This window comes from Corvus cornix, chromosome 3, assembly GCF_000738735.6.
Source record: "Corvus cornix cornix isolate S_Up_H32 chromosome 3, ASM73873v5, whole genome shotgun sequence".
Taxonomy (NCBI): Eukaryota; Metazoa; Chordata; class Aves; order Passeriformes; family Corvidae; genus Corvus; species Corvus cornix.
The window spans coordinates 57056859-57080562 of NC_047056.1; the positions used below are offsets into that span (position 1 = coordinate 57056859).

A 23704-nucleotide genomic window follows, 5' to 3' on the forward strand; every position below is an offset into this window, starting at 1 on the left:
TAGAGGGATTAACTTCACCAAAATTGGAAAGAGATTTCCTTTTTGTGCTGGTTCTGACTTCTCCACAGCTGTTTTAGTAGAGAAAAGTGCACAACCACAATTTAGCATGTCCTACTGAAAATGGCTATTCCTTTATGCATTCATAACTTCAGTGAGAAATACATATAGCCTGGACAAAAGTTTTAATGCTTGAAGGATTGGCGTTCCCATGCTAGCACTTGATTACTGACTACACAGTCAGACCAAAAATAATAGGCAGAAAGTTGAGTTAAGTGCCATTTAAGATTTCCTCTAAACTGCAGTTTGGTTAACTACTTTTTTTTTGTTTTTTGTAATTTTGCAGCTAATACTTAGAAACCTAAATACTTTTGCAAGTGTATTGACCAGTCCTAAACATTCTTAGCTAATTCTTAACAGCGGGAAAAAGAAGTTTTTGTAGACTCAGATTGGCGCTTGAAAACAGAAAAGTAAGTAGCAAAGAAACTTAAATGAGAAATTATCATATGTATCAACACATTTCGAATTGACTTTGCAGAAAGACAAAACAAAAGATCTAGTCGGCAGTTTAATGAAGGTCTCTACTAGCCATAAAGCAATTATAAAGCCCTGGAACAGAGAAGGAAGAACTGATTATATTGCCCTTCATGAATCAGTCTAACAATACTATAGCTACAGCCACTAAACCCCAAATTTTTAAACCTTTTTTTCCCCGATGTAATATAGGAAAGAACACAGAAAATTCCTTAGGTACAGGTTGAATAACACAACTGAGATTAAGTTACTTGGCAAAGATGTAAAATACAAATTAATATCTAGCTTATAAAAGGTTAAATGGACACTTATAGTAATGTTTGTGCAATATAACAAGAAAAGAAAGCAATTAAATTCAAAGAAAATTTATATATACAAGATATTTTCTTGTATATATATAGGATTCTTTTAAGACTCAAAAGTCACAAAGCTCTCATCACATCAGGAATCCGTGACAATTTATCACAATGAGAACATCCATAGTCACACAAGATAACAAAAACTGAATTGTTCAAGACAAACATCTTTTTCCTTCAAGATATAAAGCAACAACTAAAATGCAATCATTAAAAAACTCAAAACAATCCAAAAACCCCAAACTTCTTCACTAGCCGGTTTCTTCACCATTACACAATTTATTGAACCATTTAACTTGAACATCTACTATCAGCTACCACACCAAATGGGTACCAATCACACCCAGGAGAGTAAATTATTTTCTATATATTTCAATCCACTATGAAGGATGCTTTTTTTTGCTCTGCAATTCAGTTACACTTGAGTTCAAGCAGTTCTGATGATCAAGTGATTAAATTATATAACTCACCATTCGTGAAAAGCATGCTGTAAGAATTCCACTTCCTGATCCTACATCAAGTGCTTTGGCTCCTTCATGTAACTGATCAGACAGAAGTTCAAGTGCATATGCATGCTAAGAGAAGACAGAGAGAGAAAATTTCAAATTATTTTAAATGTCTGTTTTACTCAAGATATGTTCATTTCTTCAGAGATTTTGGGAAATGCCCAGAGCATTTGTATAAGAAATTTCAGAATAATTTCTATTACAAAGAATGGGGAGGGGGAAGGAGTTAACTACATGATATAATCATTGTTACTTCATTGTCTTCAACAAATTTCATGAGTGTATTTTTTTTTATTAGCATCCATATACAAAGCCTCATCTGACCATTCAAGCTTCTAGCACAGACTCTATTTATATATTGGGAAAGACACGATAAATCAGTTTATTTCTCCTCAAGTCTGGTGACTCTTACTATTCTGGCAGTATACGGCCAATAAAGCTTATCATTATGCTATATGCACTGGAATAAGCTGGGACGAAAGCTAGCTAGGAAGAAGGTAGCTCCAGAGCATCAAGGAAAATGGCTATTGAAACTACCTCCTGTATTACCTGCACACTTGCTGTATCAAAGAATAGGAAAAAGAAGTTGTCTTTTCCAAAGGCAGATAGCCAGGCTCATGTATGGAATGCAGTAGTCTATAGATACACTTGACGACTTTTGCTTTTCTATGTGGTGGACCAGTACATAAACTAAGCTTAGGCTGCACAGTAAAAAACCAATTTGTTCTTTAATGTTTCAGAGATAGCCATTACCACACTATTTCAGCTTAATCCATCCTACCCAGAAAACAGAAATAATTAGAACATTCCCTGTTAGAACATTCACTGTTAATATTTGCTTAGAGGATATATTGCCTTTTTGCTCTGACACTTCATATACTATTAGTGTTAAGCATTGGAAAAATAATGACTGGAGGGACTTAAAATTTTAAAGCACAATTAATATTTATTTTTCCCCCTAGCAACAGTACTTTTTTCTGTCTTTTCTTGAATAATATTGTTAATATTTCTATACAAAATTCCTGATTTTTTATATTGATAACTAAGTAAATTCGAAGCCAACTACACAGCTTTTAGTCAAGAGAAGCAGACTTTTACTATGTTTTGACACTTTCCAAATAATGAAAAGACAGAATACATGCACCTATTCACTTTTTATCTCAAATAAAGAAACACAGAAAAATTACATCTGCGTTAGATGCATGCACTGGAATCCCAACTGGAACACTCACCCTGATCTCAAACCACTTGGCAAAAAAACCTGCAACTCAGTACAATGTATCTTTTTTCTGGTCCAAAGATTTAAAGGCATTACAGCAATACCGTACTACAGAAATCCCTGTCATCCACTCCTGAATTCTTATATAAATTACAGAGTCATTTACATTGGAAGATCTCTGGAAATCTTCTGGTCCAGTCCTCTTTCAATACATGGGCATTTTAAATAAGGCTGCTTAGAGCCCTGTTCAGTCAGCTTCTTTGTATATCAAAGAACAGAATTTCCACAAGCTGCAAAGCTTGTTTCAGTACTTAACTATCCTCAAAGTTTTTTTTTTATTCTAGAAACTAATCAGATTTCCTATGTTGCATTTTTTGGCCCACTACCCCTCATCCTATTACTGTACATCTGCAAGAAAAATTTTGATCAGTCTTTTCTACTCACTCCCTTTAGGCAGTTCACAACAGCATCACTGCAATCAACTACTCATTAAATTTACTAGGGTAAATATTTTATTTCAAAAGCATCTGGATGTTTATAAAAATGCTTATAATTTTTTATTTAAAAATTATAAAATAAAACCTATACTAATCACCTAGCTTTAAAGCTTACCATATGTGGAGCACTGATTGTTGCTTGGAAACCTGTAAAACAAGAGAATGGAAGATGTTCATTGTTGTTCAGACAGCAACCTTACAATCTTTATTACCTTGACTGTAAAATGCAACACCTTCATTGTCACCCTCATTCAGGGTACAACATCCACACCCCAGCAGTTACAAAGGTACTCTACATCAGAAGTGAGTTATGGTACATCAGCTCAAAGCTATGCTGTGTCAACTCTGGACAGGAAAAAAAAAAAGGTTTTATCCTTGACCACAATTACAATCTCCATTTTTCCACTATACATTGAATTAATATCACATATTGATCAAGTATGTTCAATTCAGAGGAGTAATGTCTCCCAGAATAATGTAATTCCTTTTTCACTTAGCCCCTATATAGAGACTTGAATTTGTTAGTTTGAGTTTCATGTGATGGAGACCATAGAACATTTGGAGAACAACCTTGTGCATTTTGCAAACAGCAAATGAGAACAAACACCTATAAGAATGGGAGCAATGCTCACTTATATTTATTTTTGCAAAGATACATAAGCCTTTGGGCATGTATCTTAAAATATTTTTTTATTTTCCTGTACAACTAACAAAATCCTAATAAAATTCACTCACCACATACTGTTAAAGACAGGGAGAAGATCAAGAAAAAATAAATTAGTACATTTACATAGTTCATTCCCTTGTCTTGGAAAGACAAACTGGGACCTGGATGGGAAATAACTGTCCTATCAGTACACCTAACTATACAAAGCCTATTTTTAAAGATTTCACATAATGGTTTAAGAAACTTTGCATTGGTCCCAATTGAATAATTTCTAAGATAGAGACTGTTTCTATCATAAACTGGAAGCAAATTGTTTTTAAGTATTTACATCAGCTGCACCATCACAAATTGCTGTGGTTTCAAAAATAAACACATATTAATATTGGCTGAAAAACACCTCTCTACCTGGTATATCCAAATATGCCAACTGCAACCCACAAGAAATTGAAACTTAGTTAAAAGGTATCCAATAAACTGATGAAGAACTAAACAATCTTCCAAATTAAAAAAATTATTTTCACATTCATAACACATAAATGACAAAAGCAATCACAATTACACAAATGAAAACAATCTCAATCACTTTTGCAAGATGCTCTTACCTATAGACTGTGGAGAGTCCATGTAAGGGTTGTACTTTGCATAGTGGCAACGGTCTGTAGCCAGCATTACTTCAAATACCTTGTCTGTTTTGATTATTCCATTTTCTATAAACAAACAAATATATATAGAATTGAAGGCATTGTTTCTCTTCTGCAGTGCAGGAGTCTGTGAAATGTGCTAACATATTCACAGCTTTGTGAGAAATCAAGTGCCTTACACAGATCTCTAACACTCTTCCCCTCATCATACTGTCCATGGCAGGGGTTGGACTACATCATCTTTAAAGGCCCCTTCCAGCCCAAACCCTTCTGTGATACTAAAATCAAATTTGGGATCCAGAGATCAAGCGATGCTTAAGCCAGTGAATTTTGAACAAGACTTTCCCAGCAGTTACAGGTGCTTTTCTAAAACCATTTGCAAAGATCTACCCCCTAGGAAAACTCAACTTCATGCATACTTTTGATATTCCTGAAAATATAGTCAGCAAGAAATTTGTATTACTATACACACCAAACAAGATACACTTCATATTTCTAAGAACCTATGCAAGTAATTATTGAAAAGTATACACAAGCCAAGTTAGAAATGTGACGTTGAAGCACTGTCGCTCAGTATTTTGGTTTCCAGATCTGTTTGTCTTGTGTTAGCAAAGAAAAAAATCCTTTTGTAAAGAAACTCCTACAGAATCAGAATTCTTATGCTGGGGCAGACTGAGGCCAAAAAGTTTTTATATGGAAACATTCTGAATCTTTGTTCACTTTTCAAAATAAAATATAAATGCACATGCATGTAAAATGTCACAAGCAGCCATTTTTCCTTGCAATTTTACTGAAGGGTTTTTTAACATTGATAATTCTATTTTTTTTAAGTTCTGAAGAGCCATTTATGAATAACAGAAAACTCTGGAAAACAAATGAAAGGAATTAACTAATTACTTGCACTAAAGACATAATATAAACTCCAAATAACTAACATTTCAAAGATGGATTTCTGCATTTACTACGTTCTTTAAATATGGATTTATTTGCAAAATTATACTTTAAAAGAAAAAAAAAAAGATCACTTGAGCACCATTAAAATCTAACCCAAAACAAGGAAATCAGATTATGGAACTTTTGTAAGATTGTCTGCAAGTTGCACCAGTGGGTTTTTTTGAAGTACCACCAACAAAACACACCTGTGCCCAGGACTGGGCCAACTTCTGCAGAGACTTTCCTGACTGTTTACTGGGTGCTCCCAACTACACCTATTAATCATAGGATTTTCCTGTCTTTTTTTCTTATCTACTATCTGTGTCCAGAATTAACTATCCTATATAAAATAGGCTTGAATTCAGAGAGCAAAATAACTCCCCAGACAGGACTCCTTTTTGGTCTGAAAACAAAGTATCACATAGAACTGCAAAAGGAATATACTATCACTAAGGAAATTATTAAGCAAAACCATTCCTTTTCTAAAAATATTATTTTTTAGAAATGTTTCTGTATCTGGTAAGTCCCAGTAAAAGCATACACTCCCCTCACTGTCCCCACACATTACATATATCCTGTTCTTTGACTTCATTTTGAACTGAATAGTACAGCAGTATTCAGTTAGAGGAAACTCATTTCAACGCAAAGTTTTAAATCTGAGCCAGTAGACATTTGCAGCAGTTCATAAGTTTACTTACTGAGCAAAATTGTACCCAAAAGAAAACAAACAAACCAGTCCATTAACACATTGGCACTAACAACATAGGACAGTAAGGAGAATAAAAAGTTTTCCCTGACCACTTGAAATTAGTTGAATTAGTTGTACAGTAGTTCTGTGAACAAAGCATAGAAACAAAAAAAATCAAAATTTTACTCTTAGAGTTTCATTAGGAATCACTAAGAATTAGTATCTCCAAACCAAATGTACTTTTTTAAAAAGGAGAATAATCCAGGTGATTATAATAAAAGTGAGGAGATAAAGGCTCTAGGGGGCTGAAGGGATGTCAAAAAGCAGTCGCTGAGAAGCACTCGCAAAAGGTCTAAAATAGTAATTTATTTCTTGACATGCAGATAGATGCACATATTCTAGAACTACAGGTAGCCACCTGCTCTTTCCTTTTGTGCCTCCTGGAATAAATATGCAGAGAACACACAGAACAAGGTTCCAGCTTGGAAGCGCAAGTGCAGGGCCTTATGGTAAGGCCAAGAACCTTCTCTAATTTCACAAAATTTAGTTCCAGTCAAAGTACATACAACTACCAAATAAGATGCTTACACTGACAGGCAAATTACAAAATACCCCTAAAAACAGAAAATACTAATATTCTACATTATTATCTACATAATGCTCTATTTGAGCATTCAGGATGCTGTCATTCAGCAAACACTCATGAGATTTGCTGACTGTTGTACTGTTTTTGATTATTGTCATATTTTTCATCAGTAAATAAGAATTGAAGAAAGTTACCCATACTCAGTCCCCAGAAGAACCTGTGGGAGAAGCTGAATCTGGTGTCAGCCATTGATTTCAATTATTGAATAACGCTCCATCCTCATGAAAAAACCAACACCCTCTCAGCTATTCCCCCATAGATTAAGACTGCTTTCAAATTTGCTTATTATACAATAGAAAAAACATCAAATTTTAGGTGGGAATTAAGAAAAGCAATCAAGTTCTGAACAGTAAAGTCAATATTGACTTAGCTGTAAGTTTTATTGTGTTGATAACAATACGATTTTTTTTCTTAGTCTCACTGCTGAATGTAGAGAAACACAGCAACTGCAAGGTACCGAACTCCAAAAAAAGTCCTTTCTTTCCTGCAACAGTCAGTCGCAAGATGACCAGCTGCCAGGATCTTAATTCTGTCTGGAACATGTCTCCATCAAATTCTCAATTAAGTCCAGAAAACAAGTATATCCCCTAAAGAAGCCAATAATAGAAGCGTATATTGCAAAGAAGACATTCTAATTTAATGCCATCTCTAACTACCAAAAAACCAAAACAATCAAAAAGAAATTAACTATTAATAAAATGCTAATTAAAAACATTTCCTAACTCTTAAAATGAAGCTCTCTATTGCAAAAAAATGATTCACAATTACATGCATATAGGTAGAATATCCTTTCCAATTATAATGTGTACAGAAAACTCTCCTTGAGGATACTGTTGGGTTTCAAGACTACTAATCAGTACTGCAAACAAATCAGATATTAAAGTGTTTACAAGCAAAGGATAATACACAAACACACTGACAGGTTGAAATAAAAAGTAAACTCAAATAAAACAGAGTTATATCAGTGCAACTTCCAAGCTTCAAAGGGCTGAAGGCGAAAAGTAAGTACTTAAAAGTGGAGCACTGCATGCCAAGTTCAAGAGTTACTCTCAGCAGAGGCTTTGGCAATGACAACTTGACATAACTGGAGCATGTTTTGAAAACTCTCTCTGGTCTGCCTCTTTTCCACAAATAACGCTATGAAAACAGGAAAAGAGCTCAGAGCAGTCCTTAGACTTGAAGGTGGGAATTTATCACTGTTGAGTGTAACCTGGGAAACTGGGCAGTTGGCTGTCAGAGAGCAAGTAAAGAAGAGTCTGAAAATGCACCATGGACTTCAAACAAGTAAACAAGCTATCTTTTTATTTTATCTTTTATTTAGCAACAAATGCATTACTGAAGTGCTTATGTTTCAAAGAATTGCCTACATCACTGATGGTATCCTGACTGTTGATCAAACACATTTCTAACCAAACCATAAAATACTGGCAGTCAACATTTACACCAATACTGGCTTCCAGATCGGAAAAGAGGATGTGTCATTGCCACATGATCCAGCACACATGCTTACTATACAAACTATAACACCTACTCAAATACCTCCTGTGGCTGACTTTATGTATTAAAATCCCAAAACCATGTACTGTGCAACTACTTCAGCATCTACATAGTTCAGCTTCTTTTCAGATTACTTTCTCCATAACCACTGCAGAATACTTCACTTATAAAGATCAATTTTCAGAAAAACACTAATGTTTTTAAATCATACAGAGGTCCTTAAGACATAACACAAAGTACATACACCTTTATGTTAGAAAAGATTAATTCATGTAGATTAAAATTACTGATGTGACAAATCATAGAATGGCTTGGGTTAGAAGAGACTTTAAAGGTTAACTAGCTCCAAATCCCTTGCCATGGTCAGTGACATCTTCCACTAAACCAGGTTGTTCAGAGTCCCATCCAGCCTGGCCTTGAACACTTCCAGGGAGAGGACACTCACAACTACTCTGGACACCCAGTTCCAGTGCCTCACCACCCTCACTGTAAAGGACTTCTTCCTAATATCTAATCTAAACCTACTCTCCTTCAGTTTAAAGGCATTTCCCCACACTGTCTTATCACTACATGCCCTCGTAAATACAAGTCCCTCTCCAGCACTGTTGTAGGCCCCCTTCAGGTACTGGAAGGCTGCTGTAAGGTCTCCCGGAGCCTTTGCTTCTCCACGCTCAACAACCCCACCTTTCTCAGACGGCCTTCACGGGAGAGGTGCTCCAGCCCTCTTATCATCTTCATGGCCATCCAGCCATCCTCTGGACTCACTCCAACAGACCCATGTCCTTCCTATGTTGGGGGCCCTGAAGCTGGATGCAGCACTCCAGGTGGGGTCTCACCACAGTAAAGTAGAGGGCAGAATTGCCTCCCTTGACCTGCTGGCCATGCTGCTTTGGATGCAGCCCAGGACAGGTCGCTCTCAACCAACTTGCAGAGGGTGCACTCAATTCCACTGTCAATGTCACTGACAAAGTTAAACAACACCAGTTCAAGTGCTGACCCCTGAGGAACACTACTCGTTGTGGTCTACACTCGGATGTTGAGCTTTTGACAACTCTTTTGAGTGCTACCACCCAGTCTTATCCATCTAATGGTCCATCTGTCTAATCCATGCCTCCCACTTTTAGAGACATAGATATAGTGCAGAACCGTGTCAAATGACAGTCTCCATCTGACCCATGCAAATCAGCTAGCAACTTTCAAAGTGGGCTGGAACAGAACCACATCCTGATTCGCAAGCAATGTGAAGTTCATTGGTTTTAAGCACCTGATCAACCAACATTTTTAAAGTCAAGGTCTTTTTGTTTGGGCAGAAGAAGAAAAGATGGGAAAGAACATGACTCAGTTAATAAACTTTTATTTAAGTAACGAGCATAGCAAGACTTCACTGTAAAGCATGAACACAAAGAAAGCACTTTGAGCAAGAAGTGACGCATCAGCACATAAAATCCAGTAACGGACACTGACCCTAAAACATACAAAGCTCTTTGTGCTTAAGAAATTGAAAGTAGGTGTTTGTAAACAAGTGTTTCTTATACCACTCATACATGCAAACTTCTTGTACTTTGCTGATAATTTAAGAGCTATTTGTCTCAAACTTTCAGCTGCCTATCTAACGTCACTATGATTTGGATTCAAAATAATACATTATCCAAACAGGATGTTGCATACAACTCACTGGAAGGAATCAGTTAAGAGTCCATCATTCAGAGACAAAACAACAGAAAGACTGGGGAAAGCAAGGGTGCATCAGAGCTAATCTTACAGTCCAGAAGTTAAACACAAATGTCAAATCCCATGAAAACCCCAAAGTGACAGAAACTAAAAATAATGGGAATAATAATAGTAATAATAGCAATAATAGTAATAATAGTAATAACAATAATAATAATAATAATAATGATAAATATTCAATTACCATTTAAATGCTACTCAAAACCTGCAGAGGTAAAACAACATGGGAATCATAAGCTAGGCTCGACACAACCAACTAGTATACTAGTAAGCTTCAGTTAAATACAAACTTACCTGTCAACATTTCACTTTTACTTCAAGGTAGTATTCCTTCCCTATTTAATAATAATCATCTTCAAAAACAACCCATCCATTCTGGTATAACAGGTAAGAGTTTTCTACTTATTTTCATGGATCTGAAAGTCTGTGGGTAACTAATTTAGGCATTTTAACCACAGCTGTATTGCCCCCTCCTGCTGTAGGCCAGTGTTGCAAAGTTGGTATTAACCATTTTCTTCTCTGGGGGAGGAGAAAAGCCTGCTAACACAGCCTTCCAGCACACAGATTTATACAGAAGTTCTCTGCAATGCACTCACATTTACCTTAATGGTTATTTTGATTTTGTCTCAATCTGTATCAGCAGCTGAATGAAGAAACTTTGGGGAGTACATGAAAGAAGAAAGTAACTTTAAGGTTGGTATCAGCATGCAAAACCATAAAACCACACCTTCCAATGAACTTTAACACCGGTGTGCAGATGAAGGAGACAACCTCCAAGCACTCCTCAATCCCTCAACATTTGAGAGGACTGAACTTCACCTACACATCACATGGAAACTCAAAACTGAAGAGCTCAATACAAACTGGCAACAACCATCAGTAGTAACTAAAAAATGTTGCAGAGGTTAAGATAAACTGAGCTGGATCAGACAGACAAGGAACTCTCTTCACAGCAAAGCTTGAGGCAAAACTACTTACAGCTTTAGTAGATCTGTAAAGAAAGGCAGATGGTGCACATCTCACACCTTACTGAGCAGATTCCATGCAACCACTCTGCAGATCTGTTTTCAGAAAAGCCAATGCTGTTAAGACCAGCAGCTAGACCACATGAACAGTTTGTTATTATGAAGGTGGTTTCATTAAGACAAGCACTAGTACTACACGAAAACTGAGGATCAGAAAATCAGAAAAACGTAACCCTGAGTCTTGGAACAAAATGACGAAGAGCTGTCCAACTAGCAGAAATTAGGAAGAATTTCTGAAGCTATATTTCAACAGTGCAAGCATTTAAAACTATTTTGTGCTCAAGTCCACTACTGAAGTATTCAGGTTCTGAAGTCTTAAAACATAACTCACAACTCAGCCAGTCCAGGAGAAGTCCACAGTTTACTGATCTCAAGCTTTGAAAGAGTTCACTTTGTTTTTGTCAAATGTTGGTAATTTAAATTAAAATTTAAAACATTATTAAAATTAACCTAATAAAAAATTTAATAAAATTATTTAAAGTGTTATGTAGCACTAAAGAACATGACTTTGAGGGATAACATTCAAATAAACAATAATTCTAAAGAGCATGAATATTATGCATTTCTTTCTAGGCTTCCCAGTACTCTTAGTGATCTCTTGAGACCACATCAGGATGAAAGAAACAGTAGCATTAAAAGAAAAGCTTGGAATTATATTGAAGGTAAACCATAGGAGATTCCCTCTTTTTAAAATGCCTACATGCAACAGTAATGACCTGTTTTGGACAGATTTGCAGTATCATTTCCATTTTGCTATGGATTACTAGGCAGCTGCAGACCACCAGGAAAAAATCGTACCATGCCATTATATCCACATACAAAAATAAAAATGTATCTTCAATCAAGCAAAAGAACTAAACATTTTTTAATTAAAATTATTTATTAGGCATTATAAAGATTTTGATGTAAACAATCAGCCAAAAAATGCCCTCTTTTTTCCTTGAATGACTGAGGACTTGGACTTTGATGCACTGGATTTTGGGAGTTTCTGGGAAAGTATGGGTATGTTTTTAACATTACACTGACACCCTGTCTAACATTAAGGGAAAAAAAAACATGCCAACAACAAAAGAACCAGTTAAGAACACAATCTTAATTAACACACCAATAAAACGTGATGAATGTTCTTAAATTTGGGTTGGGTTTTTTTGTTTCTGTTATCATTTCCTATTATCTGGGATATTTCGTTGTCTTGATTTACTCAAAGGCCTGCCTCTTAAAAGATCAAGGGTGTAGAAATTCCTTCAAAACATTTCACAAACACTTAAATCTTAAAAATAAAAAAGTTTTACAGCAACTCCTTTAGGCAATGATTCAAATTACTTGCTAACAAAATTTTTTTAAAATCTCAATGCTCCAAAAAATAGCATCACAGATTTCAAGTCTGCCACCTGAGACATGAACCAAATTTAAGAAATTTTAGATATTTTTAAATTAACATATCAGTGGATGTGTTCATTTTTAATTTAAAAAATAGTTCAATTTCCAACCATTTCACTACCTGGTCATAAGTTACAATGCTTAGTCACTGAAGCCTCAATACATTTATGATGAATGCACCCAACAGGCAGCGTAAGTGCTTGTACAGGGGAGTCATTAAATTTGGTCTAATTTTCCATTATTATTTCCCTTCTTCGCGTTCATCCAAGTTACATTACTCTTCCTTATGCAAAATTAGATAGATGTAAAAGAGATTTGGATAAACCAAGGGAAAAAACATGACGGGGAAAATAAACAAAACAAAACCAATGTTTACTTCTTGCTGAACCTAGCTTAGGCTTAATATATCTGATGCTTTCCCATTCATGGCAGTTCCCAAAGAGATTTGTCCTCAGCAACCAGAAACCAGCACCAAAGGTGCAGATTCGTTGTAGATAAGCCTTCATGATGACAAAGCATGCCAAGATGTCATTTTAAATTATTTAACATCTAAATAATTAAAACACTTGGAGAAATATCTTTAACGTGTTTAAAAATAGAATTCTCAAACCCTGATAATATTTGAGTATATACTGATTTGAAGCATCATTTACACTGAAAAATTAGGATTCTGGTCTTATGTGAGGTGCAAAATTCTATGGAATTTGTGGCATCTTATAAATTAGAGTTAATACCTTTTGTGATACAAGTTAATTAGGTGAGGAAGGTAAAAGAATGTAGCAAGAAACAAATCCACAGATCGTTAACAACATCTGAAGGTTAGCCACAGCCAAGCTAACTCACCTTCACTTTCACTGAGAAATGTGGATTCAAGAGCAGGTATAGGTGATGAAAACACCACTGGCACAACATGATCAGAGAATTAAGCAAAGCAAGCTTGTCATACGGCAGCATGACATACTGACTGGAGGAAAAAGGCACAATAAGGAAACTTAATGAACTTTGGTTGTTTGTGGATTGTCCTGATTGGACAGGAAACCAGTTTTTCAGTCCTTCAGGTGGGAAAGAAAAGCTGATTTCTAAGATGTTGGCATGTAAAGTAACAGGACCTGGCAAAAGCCCAAGTATGAAAGACAGAAGGAAATCGAAATGATCTAACAGTGACCTATCAGCAGATAGCTGAAGATATAGAGAGAGGGGAAAAAAAAGTTACAGATTTAAAATCAAAATACTTTCAACCAAGCAAGATAACAGTAAATAACTCACCAATTATTTTCCTCCTTCCTCAGCACCTCTATGTGGAAGATTCACAATAAAAAGAAACTCCTGTCAGAGTTATTTATTTAAACACAGGCAATTATTTCTGTGTTTAGCATGATTTCTAACCCCACAGTAACCTGCATTTAGATAGCTTCCTAGAAATGCTGTCTACTAAAAGGTCTTACTTTAAATATATTTTAGGGGCAAAATTTACCCAAATTTGAAGGTGTATGTTCAACTATTTTCAGTTAGGAAGAAGCCAAGATTTAAGTAATTACTCTGTAAAGGTGAAAAATAGGTGTTTTAAGTAGCTTTAATGCAGAAAGAATTATTCAGATTTAAAAAAGGGATTTTTTAAAACTTAGAAGTACTTTCAAGAATCACTGAAACAAAGCAGCTGAAGAGCTCGTAGCAACAGCACACTCAAGGACAGCATTTTTGTTGTGAAGAGTGTGTTTTAAACAGGTTTATTTTGTGTATGTCAAATTGTGTGTCTATGATGCCTCAAATTAACAGTGCAAAAAACCTGCTTACAAAGTTAAAAATCAGAATCCAAAACAATGAACTGCAATATTCCTTAGTCACTTGTCCCTAAGCATGTACTGAAGAAAATTCCAGGGCCCTCTTTAATAGTTTGTCCCTTTTAAGACAGGACAGCAAAGATAAGGCTTATAAAGAATAATTGCCTAAATCTGCATTGCAAATACCCAAAATTACTTGTCACTGCCCTAACACAATCATTGTTACCACTACAGAAAAGTTAATTCTATAGTTAAGGCAACAGTGAAGTGAGCACTAAAGCAAATGTCATGAAATGGAGAACTTTATTGCCACAAAACAGAAGCAATAGTAACTATCAACAACAACTTATAATGAAAAATAATCTTTATTGCTGATTTAAAGGAAAAGAACACGTAGCCTACAGGAATCTTCCAATGATGTTTTTATTTGGAAGCAAAACCAGATTAATAAATTCCCATTCTCCCCAGTCCGCATTTACCCACAACAAAGTTCACTGCTTCTCCAACCATAATAGCTCAACAGCTTACAGACACTGAGGAGTTTAAATCTTGATGTTTCACAAGTCATGAGAAAGTGACCCAGTCTTACAGCACTGCCTTCCTCACAAGCAATTCTAAAAGAATGGTCAAGAGAAGAATTGCGGCATAAAGGCAGGAGCAAGAACCTCTCAACCAGGATTTGCTGCAGTAGAAAACATACTGTGCCACTAAAACCAGCATTATTTTCTTTAAGTTATGCAAAACATACACTACATTACACACTCATTTACTAAGTTATACACAAGACAAACACCGGACAACATCAAATTAACCTCATCCAGTGTGCATTCTTACTTTTAGCATAAAATGCTGTAAATGCTATGTAGCTGTTTTTAGAGAAGGGAAAATACATTGAAAGAGTCTACTACTTCAAAAGAATTCTCTGGAACATTTTAGTCTTTCTGTAACCAATAATTTTTAAGTTTGTTAAAATATATCTGGGAGAATTGTATCATATTAAACAGGACTTTCTTCTAAATCTGTTCCCAACTTTAGCAACAAGGTATCATCTTACCTGAGGAACTCTAACTTGAAAGTTATGGTCTTAACTCAGCAGTTGCTCTGCACTGATAAAGCCCTACACCATGACCGGAGTCCCACCAAAGTTGACAACACAATCTTGCTGCAAGATCAAAAGCCTCTGTGCTTCCACAATATTTTATTGCCAATCCACTATCTCCCTGTTTAACACCATTCAAAACATTTTGGCATGCATATGCAAAACACAGAGGGGGAAAATACAGACTGTAATTTTCCAGAAAATTACCATCACAGCATACTTTGAGATTACAATATTAAGCACTTCTATTTTACTTTCCTCTTCCTATACTACTATTGCTGTGTACTAACCACAATGGTTTTTAGCTTTGTAATTGTTATTATTTGCAACACCCTAAACAGCTTCCATGTGTTGAAAAACTGTCATTGTCTTCTGCAACAAAGAAACTGGTTTTGCCTTCAGGTTCTGAGCACCACAGACTATTCTGGCAATAATTGCTTTTTGGATATATTTTGGAGCTTAACATTGATTTTTACATCAGAAAGTTTTTCCCTGCTGTGTAAGAGAACAATATTTCACTAAAACAGTATTTATAGCCCTTTCAGTTGCAGAACAAAATAAAACAAAAAAAATGCATTGCAACTCTTGTAACTAGAGAAGTTGTTATCTATTTATTAAACACATTTTTACAATGAAATTCTATAATAATTAGTAGTTTTTACAAGGAAACTGAAAGTCACTTCAGCATGTATTATTCTGCTGGATGTGATAGTTCTCAAAAGAAAATACTGGGAAAGACCACAGGATCAGATGATCTAACATAAGCAGAGAAAAGGAGAAAGGAGAAAATAACAAGGGTGATTCTCCTATGACTCCAGAATAACGAGGAGGCCACATAGCTGAACTTGTCTGTGGTCTTGTAGTATCACTAAAATAGGAGACGACTGCCATAACACAAGCTCTAAATCTACGTCCTTTTACGTCTAGGACACGGACTTGAGAAAAAGAGAAAAGGCCAGGAGCAGAGAAGAGAGACACTGTAAGTATATTTAAGACGGGTTAATTCTACGCTAATACGAAAAATGGAAGCTCTGAGTACAGAAGGTGTTGTCGCTCCGTCCTCTCAGGACCTGCAGACTTCAGGATGTACTGAAGTACACCGGCGAAGAAGGGCCCGCCCGAGACCTTCCACATTCAGCACGGGGACAGCACAAACCCTCGGTGAGCGCAAGGAGCGCCCAGTGCCGGGCAGCCACCGCAAAGCTCGGCTGTCACAGCACGAGTCCGCAACCCCGACAGCTCGTCTCCTCTCCTCGCGGTCCCAGCCCACCCCTCCGAGGGGAGCCACTCCGAACCCCGCCGGGGAGGGGGGGAGGAGGGACTGCTGCCACACGCCCCTTCCACCCAACACAAACAGCCGCGGCCTCTTCGGCGCGTTTCCCAAACACGGGCGGCTCCCGCTGCGTTGTTCAGCCCAGGCCTGAAAGAGCGGAGGGCGCCCGCCGACACCACAGCTCCCGCCGCCCGCCGGCCGGAGAGAAGCCAGACGGACGCCGATCCCGGCGCGTGCGGTGGATCACGGGCCCTTCGGCACTGCCGCCGCGGCCCTGCCTCAACTCGCACAAGGCACACAGGGACGAGGAGCCGGGAACGGGGCCGGGGAGGGGGGGGACGCGGCGAGCAGGGAACAGCCACGGCCGCCGCACGGCGCTTCCCCTCCGGGACCGCCATCGGTGCCGCCCCGCCCGCCGCATTGCCTCCCGCAACAACAGCCCGGCCCGCCCTGCGACACCGGCCGCCGCCCGGACACACACCCCCCGCCCGGGCACGCACGGACACACCCCCAGCCGGACACAGAGACACGCACATACAGGGACGGACAGACGGACAACACGGACACACGCGGCCGGGCGCCGGCGCCGCTCCCTGTGACAGTTGGCGGCGAGTCGGGCGGGCGCCGCGGCAGCGCGCGGTCGCTAACGGTCACCGGGCGGCCGGTAACGGCCGCCCCACAGCCCAGGCGCCCCGCCCCGGCACTCACTGCGGAGGTTGTGGATGAGCTCGGAGTGGCTGGCGCCGCCCGACTTCCAGGCCATCGCTAGGCACACTCTGCGGAGCAGGTACAGAGCCGCCTTCAGCGCCGCGACTGCGCACAGCAGCTTCCCCAGGAAGGACACAACCTCCAGCGCCGATACAGGCGCCGCCTCCTCGCCGCCTCCTCCCGCGGCCGCCGCCGCTGCGGCTGCCGCGCGCTCGCCGAGGGGAGGGGCCACGCGCCCACCGCCCCGCGCGCCCGACATGCCCCGGCCGCCGCCGCCGCCGCTCCGCCGGCCCGCGCTGTGCCCCCCCGCGCATGCGCGCCCACCGTGCCCAGGGGCGCGCGTGGGGAGATCCTCGCGCGCCGGGGCGGGGATGCTCAGCGGCTGCTCCCGACCCGCGCGTTTGGCTGCCGGGGCCCTGGATCCCGCGCTAGCGGCGAGACTCCGGTCCTGCCCTCGCCCCAGAAACGGCGGCGGAGCAGGAGGCGCGGGTTTATGAATTTAGGAGCTCTGTTAATGAATGAGATAGCGAAACGGCACCTCGGAGAGCACACACTTTCCCCCCTGCCCCGGCCTTGGTCGCTCCCGTGACACAAGTCGGTACACGCCTGGTACCGGAGAAGGCGGTGTCGGGGCTGGCGAGCCCCATCACGGCCCCGTGGTGGTGGCGGCGGCGGCGCCAGCTCCCAGCCCAGCGCGCGACCCGCCGCCCTTGCGACGGAGCCAATTAGCGGCGTCCCCCCGGCGCGGTGTTTTGCATGGGGCGCGCCTATTGGCCGCGGCCAGCCCGCACGGGCCAGGCCTACGTGTTGGAGGCTGCCATTGGTCAGGGGGCGTGGGAGCTGCGCGTGCCGTGTGTGTCCCGGGCAGGCGACGGTGCCGACGGGGGAAGGCAGGTGCGGCCCGGCACCTGGGAAACATTGAGAAAATTGGAGCGAGGTGGAAGGTTATGGAGAGTTGGCTTAGCCATATATTGGCTAAACGCTGCCAAAGTACCGATATTCCACAGGAGCATCTACCGGTGCAATGCCGACGACAGAGGACAGAGTTGTAAATTAAAATTCCTTTTAAAAGGAAGTCCAGGTCAGTAGCTCAGAATTTAGTAAATGCTGATGGGACTTTATTCTGTCCCAGCATAGGCCCACGATGAAGCAGCCATCTTAAGGGGAAAGTAGCACCTTCAGATCCTCCCACAGCCCATAACATAATTAGGAAAACCAGAGAATTCACTTCCTACAGTAATGTAGTATTCCTGCCTGCTCTGAAACTCCTTTATGATCAATTTCACCACCAATATTCATTTGCCACCTGTTACTTATATATGTCTATTGTTTAAAGGGAAAGCATATACCATCTTTGCTATTTTGGGGAACCCACTGTCAGTGCTGTGACTTCTGCATTTGTGCTGCCTTCTGGTCCCTGCAAATGGGCTTCACACACCTGGGAATAGTTTGCTGCACTTCCTTTCTTAACCAGGCACACTGGCACAGGTGTGGTACCAGACGGCAGGGTTTTCAGTTCTTGGCTTTTGAAACGTGATACATAACTATGGACAGGTAGGCCCTATCAATAGTATATTGTATAAACGTTGGGGAAAATAAGGTGTCATCCAGCAGATATAATTTCCAGCATTATATTGTTTTTTAAAAGCAGTTCTGATACAAGGACACAGCCTAAAATACCACCATGGGAGATTACACAGATTACATCTTCTGTCAGAGAGCACATCTTGGCTGGGAGCGTTGAACCTGTTCCAGCTCCACACAACACATGTATTTCATCCAATCATTGCTGGTTCAGGTGAAGAAAATGAGGTGAAGGTGGGAATCTGCTTCTCTACTTTGCAGTCAATCCAGGGCAAATTTGATAGTTGCTCAATGCATATACCAGATCCCATCCATAGACTTCCCATCTGATTCTTTTAATCCTGGAGACAGATCCACTGCTTCATTCTGTATTCTCCATCTAGCTTCTCCTAAGCATGATCTGGCAACTGTCCGTGTGAGGCTCCCAGCCTGTCCTAGAATATAAAAGGTCTCCCTATTACACCCAGTGGGCTGAGAGAGAAGGAAAGAAGCCATTGGAGTTCAGAGGAATTCCCAACGGGCAGCAAGTACAGAGAACAGACAGACATTGTAAAAGTACAGCACAGAACTACTTACTTGTTTTAAATGGAAAAGACATTTTCTGTTGTCAGATGCAAGCAAACTGTATTGCTCTCACATAGAGAGGTTGTTGGCAAGAAAATAGCTGGCCCATGTTTAAAAGCATTCCAGGGATACTTACCCCCTTGGGAGACCAGAAACACAAGAGAAACCATTTACATACAAACTGATGCTGCTTACCAGGAGCAGCTTGAATTAGGCCTAAGCTTGTCACAGAGCACCAAGAGCGAGCCTGCATTTCTCTCTTAGGAGTTTGCAGTCTTGCCCAGTCACTTTCTGACTGAGTATACCTATTTGCCATGTTCTTGACAAGAGTATTCAGAGAATTAAAACAAGTGTGGGCCTTCCTTAGCAATATCTGGGGTGTCTTGGGTGGATACCAGGCATGTGTGAAGGAAACAGCATTTGGCTTGGCAGGCTTCCAGGAGCTCTAAGACAAGCCAAGTTGTCTCAAAGGGCCCTGGGAAACTAACATGCACCAATAGTGGCAGGATGCACCCATTTATGCAGTAAACAAATGTAAGAGCCCCAAACTCTTTCTGTTCTACAATCCCAGGCCATAAGTCCATTTTTAAAACCTATTAGGAGCACATCCATTGAGATGAAACTAAAAGCAACATAGCCATTCTTTACTAGAATGAAATACAAGCAGAAATTTTTAAAAAAATTGTTTTCTGGCCATCATCATTCATGTGGAACCTCTCCATTTGCTCTGATACTCAGGATATCTGTATCCTACTCCCCCTCATTTGTCCAAACCAGTATGAGCACCTTGGTCCCTGGATGCCCACTGTCAATTGCAGGCACCTTCATCTTCCACACGTAGAACCATCTCCCTAGAACTCCTCAGGGAGCTGCTGCATGGATGGTCCTCTTAGGCAAGAGGCACAGGAATGCCAGCAGCCAGAGTGGGCCATCATATGATTGTTCTGACACGAAGATCCCACTAACTGTAAGCACATCGGCTCTCTCTCCTTTGCTGCACACTCACCCACATCCCAATCCTCTAGCTGTACTTACATACATTTATATATAAACCCCTCCAAGCTACTATTTCTGTTTCATCCCTTCCCTCCCACCTCATAAGCCCATTGGATTTTTTTAAAATTCTTTGAATTTAGAAAGAATTTGAAAAATTGCTCATCACTGTCTGCTCCCATCTGCTTCTGCATACCACAAGCAGAAAATTCCTTGTGAAATGTTCCTGCTGTACATTTCCGCAGTTATGTCCCAAACCCTACACTAATTGGCTTTTACACCTACACACACTCCTCTCCCTGACTCCATTCTGTTTTTTAACTTAATCACTCTCCTTCATCTCATTTCTTTTCCTATCAGCTCAAGCCAGTTTGGTGTGCACCTTCCTTTTGTATTACCATTTCAGAAGTTCACATTATTTTGAATTCCACATCCATGTTTTCCCAGCTCTGCACTCAAAGATGAGGTGAGAAGGACCCAGTCACATCAGCGACTTTCCCCATTAGGGAGCAGCAGAACTGGGATCCCTTCGTGAAGGAAAGTGAGCCTTCCAGATGACACCTTCCAGATGACACAGCAGGACACCATCCCACAGTGTCCAAGCAAAGCAAGCAGAGCTGGACTGGGGACAGAAATGGTTTTGCCACCAAGCAAAGTGACAAGTCAGACTCCAAGTCAAGCCAGCCACCAAATTTGGGCAACACGGCTGAGCACAGGCCCTCCTACAACACAGCTCAGGCCAAGAGCAAGGTGCCCCAGCCCAGATGGGAGCTCCAGCCAAGAGCAAGGCTTATGAGTGCACTCAGGGCCTGGCCCTCTGCTGTTACATCCTCTCTGCAGTACCTGGGCACGGTGACTGTACTGGTTCAAGAGAATGAACTGGGCACAACTCCAGGAATTCTTACCAGCTGTAAACATTGTTTTGGCATCTCCAAATAACTTTCTTTAAATATTGTTCAATGATGATGGGAGGAAAGCAGAATATAAGCAAATCGAATTCAGAATTAGCTTTATCCTGCCCTAGTAGAACCACTGATCTAGTAAGTGCCTTTGTTCTCAGGGCCCCTACCTTCTATCAGAGAGACAGGCATGCTTTGAGTTTCTTTCCCTTACACTCCTAGTGTTAGCCATATTTAAGGATAATCCATAGATGCTCCTTGTTGTCTCAGCTGATATGTTTGGACTCAACTCTCAGAGTAAGCTTCATCTAGACTTAACGTCCTTTTTGAAAACCTCAGAAATATCAGATAAGGCACATTTCCTCCTTTTATATGTTTATTTAAATCTGCCATTACACTGAAATTATATACTAGCACAGTACACATCTTTCATAGGGATCAAGCACAGAGAATATATTTAAAGGTTTACAAAGCAGCCCTAAATCTATCACAGCTCTCACTTTCGTCATATAACATGCTGCCAACATTTTCTTTAAAAAATGTAGGACAGGGAAGAAAAACTGTGACTGTTCTTTTCCTCTAAGTGAAAATAAGCCTGTATGTCCAACTTACTTCCCTTAATACTTCCCAAATGCTTTTGAACAAGCAATCCTAAGCAAAGAAAGAAACCATCCAAAAGCATAAGGTAAAAAATACACACAGAAATCACAAACTAACCAACAAAAATATTTGCCTAATAAAACTTTCAATAATCCCAAAGTGTTTTCTCTTCAACTTTTAGCTATCTGGTCTGCAGCTGTATTCTGAGGCTGCCTATTGATATTTCTCACAAGTGTTATAAGAAATAGCTGAAAATACCCTTGGAGTTGACAGTGACTTGCAGAACTACTGTTAGCAGCTTAATAAAGGGTGCCAGAAGCATTTGCTACTGTAGAATAACAGTGCTACTGTCATGTGCCACAAAGCTGTTGTAAGGTATGTTTGCAGTATGGTAGACTACTATAGCATCCAGCTTTTGGAATATGTTCAGTGATGGATTCTGCTGAATGTAATTACGGAAAAAAAAGTTAAACTAAGTTCAAATGATGCATTAAGCATATAAAATATCACTAATTTGGTATCACACCTGAGGGATTACAAAACAGCATAGCAGACTTGATGAGGAACTCAAAAATGCTGTATAGAAGAAATCCGACAGATGCCTTTACCAGGAAAACTGCAATAACACAGGCGAAAATTTGTCCAAGCCACTGTTAAATCCATCTGAAAGAACCTCTGAGACCTGGCAGCATCAGCTTTGGAAAAAGATGCACCAGAAAACAAAGTTGAAAAAATCTTTGTGGGAAAGACCCTTACCGGACTGCAGTGACTGGACCGATAGTCTCATCCTCTGAAATGACAACTGACAACATAACTATGTCAGCCTTTAGTTTACAACTAACCGCTGAACTTTTTATTGCATAGTTGTTTAGGTCTCAAGTGAAATACTAGAAAGGAAATACATGTGTGTTCCTGTTTGATTTAACAAACTATTTGGGACAAAAAAAAATATTCTGTTTATTTCTGTATAGGTAGGAATCTGTCAGAGCAAGGAGAGTATCACTTGGAATTATCCAAGTTTGACCCCAGCCAGCAAGTACCAGGCAGATATTTGGTCACATAAGACCTACAAAACCCCCCATCCCACCCCAGGGGGAATGGGGAGGAGGGCTGGAATAAAACAAAGGTAAAATACATGGGTTGAGATAATAACTTCTCTCTTAATGACTCTAATATTTAAATCAAAGAAGATAAATAGCCTGTCCCTGGGCAGCAATTGGTCCCTCACGGCCAATGCCCCCCAGTTTATATAGTGACTGTGATATTCTATGGCATGGAATATCCCTTCGGCCAGTTTGGGTCACCTGTCCTGGCCATGCTGCCTCTTGGCTTCTCGTGCACCTGCTCACCGGCAGAGCGAGGACTGAAAAGCCCTCGACTTGGGGTAAGCACCACTCAGCAACAAGTAACACATCAGTGTGTTATCACAGTATTCTCACACTAAATCCCAAACACAGCGCTGTGGCAGCTACTAGGAAGAAAGTTAACCGTGTCCCAGCTGAAATCAGGGCTTACTTAAAAGCAGATGTAGACCAGAGATGCTTGGTCGCCGTGTAAGTCACTCATTTTGAGAAAACAGACGTTGGTGCATGTCATGCAAAGGTGACACACAGACACAACGTTCCGGTAGACGCGGCCCAGCCGAGCAGACAGGTAACACAGCAGCACGATCACTTCTTCCTGTATTTCCTCCTCTCCGGACCCGACCAGCAACCGACGCCGAGCCGATATGCCGGTGCACCAGCACCAGGCGCCAGGCAGGGCACACCAGGTCCCGGTAAGCGCGGGCAGCTGGCGTCGAGCGGCTCCCACAAGCGGCGGGACCTCGGCCCGCCCGCGCCCCGGCCCGCGCGCGCCCCCCCCGGCCTGTCCCTCCGCGCTCGCCG

The 23704-nt window shown here is 40.6% G+C and overlaps 1 protein-coding gene and 1 long non-coding RNA gene across 7 annotated transcripts in view; both read right to left on the minus strand.

Annotated features, from left to right (window-relative positions):
• The window catches only part of PCMT1 (protein-L-isoaspartate (D-aspartate) O-methyltransferase), a 36976-nt gene extending 19136 nt beyond the window's left edge, over window positions 1–17840 (minus strand). For 4 of the 6 annotated variants that reach the window (XM_039569145.1, XM_039569142.1, XM_039569143.1 and 1 more), the window contains exons 1-4: window positions 17717–17840; window positions 4379–4483; window positions 3225–3256; window positions 1358–1462 (exon numbers count right to left, since the gene is read on the minus strand). In XM_039569145.1, coding sequence (XP_039425079.1) covers window positions 1358–1462; window positions 3225–3256; window positions 4379–4483; window positions 17717–17825 — 351 coding nt within the window. In that variant the 5' untranslated portion in view covers window positions 17826–17840. Of the gene's footprint in view, window positions 1–1357; window positions 1463–3224; window positions 3257–4378; window positions 4484–17178; window positions 17363–17716 lie in introns of those variants that run through there. The other 2 variants (XM_039569146.1, XM_039569147.1) reach the window with 2 other exon arrangements.
• Window positions 17841–18793: 953 nt separating this feature from the next.
• On the minus strand, window positions 18794–23665 carry LOC109145267. The gene is made up of 2 exons (XR_002046559.3): window positions 23334–23665; window positions 18794–19196 (listed from the first exon to the last, which is right to left on the minus strand). It is a non-coding gene; the product is annotated as an uncharacterized LOC109145267 (long non-coding RNA).
• Window positions 23666–23704: the final 39 nt, after the last annotated feature.